Consider the following 1562-nt stretch of genomic DNA (forward strand, 5'->3'; position numbering starts at 1 on the left):
CAACTTAATGAACTCAATGTATAAAGACCTCATGTCTCTTACTTTGCTCCTCCATTTTAATGGTTTATCATAAACAGAAGGAATGTGTAAATAAATTTGAAAACAGAGAGCAGGATGGTAGTGACAGGAGTGGAGAGGAAAAAGTCTAAAATGCATGAGAACTTCAGCAGGAAGAAGTAGTCAATAAAGAAAACCCAAGGTGGTAGCAGGCATTCCCTGGGAGAAATACAGGACTTGACCTCATGCCCAGAGCAGTGGTGTGCATGCGAGTTGTGGAGCTGTGAGGCGGGCCTACCCTGAGTTGGTGGCTGGAGCTCTCCGCAAGTGTGCAGGGGATCGCCTGCACTTAGTGCGCATGGCCACACACTGCGCATGCCCCCACGCTGTGCTTGGCCTCGCAGTACATCCCCTTACCCTTTGAGCCAGGACGTCATCGCTTGTACGTCGGCTTTCCAGAGCCGCTGCTGCCATCTTGCTGACCTCGAAGTATCTCCGCTGGGTGAGCGTCTGGGAGCTGGGAGCCCGGAGCTGGGAGCCGGACTGTGAGTCAGAGCCATGAGTCGAAAGCAGGGAGCCCTGAGTCAGGAGCTAGGAACTTTGAGTCCAGAGCTGGGACCCCTGAGTCCGGAGCTGGAAGCCATGAGTCCAGAGGAGCCGGAGGGTGGTGACTGGGCAGGAAGCAGTGCCCTGGCATCAGTGACCCTGCGGGTGGCAGTAGTGTGTACCAGCAACCTAAATCGGAGCATGGAAGCCCACCGTCTCCTCAGCAAAAAGGGATTTGTTGTCCGGTCCTTTGGAACAGGGAGTTTTGTGAAGATTCCAGGACCAACAGCTGACCAGTCCAGTATTTATTGTTTCAACACCAGGTATGATGAAATCCACAAAGATCTTGTTCAGAAAGATGAAGAGTTCTATGCCAATAGTGGCATTTTGTGCATGTTGGAGAGAAATATGGAGATCAAGCCAAGGCCTGAAAGGTTCCAGAACTGCAGAGATGTATTTGACCTGATCCTCACCTGCGAGGAGAAGGTGTATGACCAGGTGGTGGAAGAGCTGAATTCCAGAGAGCAGGTGACCTTACACCTAGTGCATGTGATCAACGTGAACATCCAGGACAGCTTTAAAGAGGCCAGCCTGGGGGCGTTCCTGTTCTCCGAGCTCTGCCAGTGCATTCAGCTCTTGGATGATGTGGACAATGAGATCGAGGAAGTGCTACTGGAGTTTGAGGAGATGAGTGGCCAGACCTTCCTGCACACTGCCTGCTTCTACTGATGGGCCACTACGGCCTCCTGAACTTGACCTTCCTCCTGTAAATACGTTTTCCTTCCTGATACTTGTGTTTACTTTGAGGGCTTCTACTGGTGGACAGTAGCAGAACCCAAATGAACGTTACAGATGAGTCGAGAAGATACATGCAAGTGCAGATTAAAAGCAATCAAAGTTTTATCCCATTTTTACTTGTGAGTGGGATATTGTTTATGAAGTTTTGTTCTTTAACCAAAAATGAAATAAATGGTTTCTAAATACATTTTCCTCCAGCATGTCTGTGTCTTTCATTGTGC

At 49.5% G+C, this 1562-nt stretch overlaps 1 protein-coding gene across 1 annotated transcript; it reads left to right on the forward strand.

The window, feature by feature from the left end:
• Window positions 1-555: 555 nt before the first annotated feature.
• On the forward strand, window positions 556-1272 carry LOC118999777 (RNA polymerase II subunit A C-terminal domain phosphatase SSU72-like). The gene has a single exon (XM_037064513.1). It carries the CDS (start codon window positions 556-558, stop codon window positions 1270-1272), a length of 717 nt encoding a protein of 238 aa, XP_036920408.1.
• The last annotated feature ends 290 nt before the right edge of the window (window positions 1273-1562 follow it).

This window comes from Sturnira hondurensis, unplaced genomic scaffold (genome assembly GCF_014824575.4).
Source record: "Sturnira hondurensis isolate 20B ecotype Veracruz unplaced genomic scaffold, ASM1482457v3 Scaffold0015362, whole genome shotgun sequence".
Lineage (NCBI taxonomy): Eukaryota > Metazoa > Chordata > Mammalia > Chiroptera > Phyllostomidae > Sturnira > Sturnira hondurensis.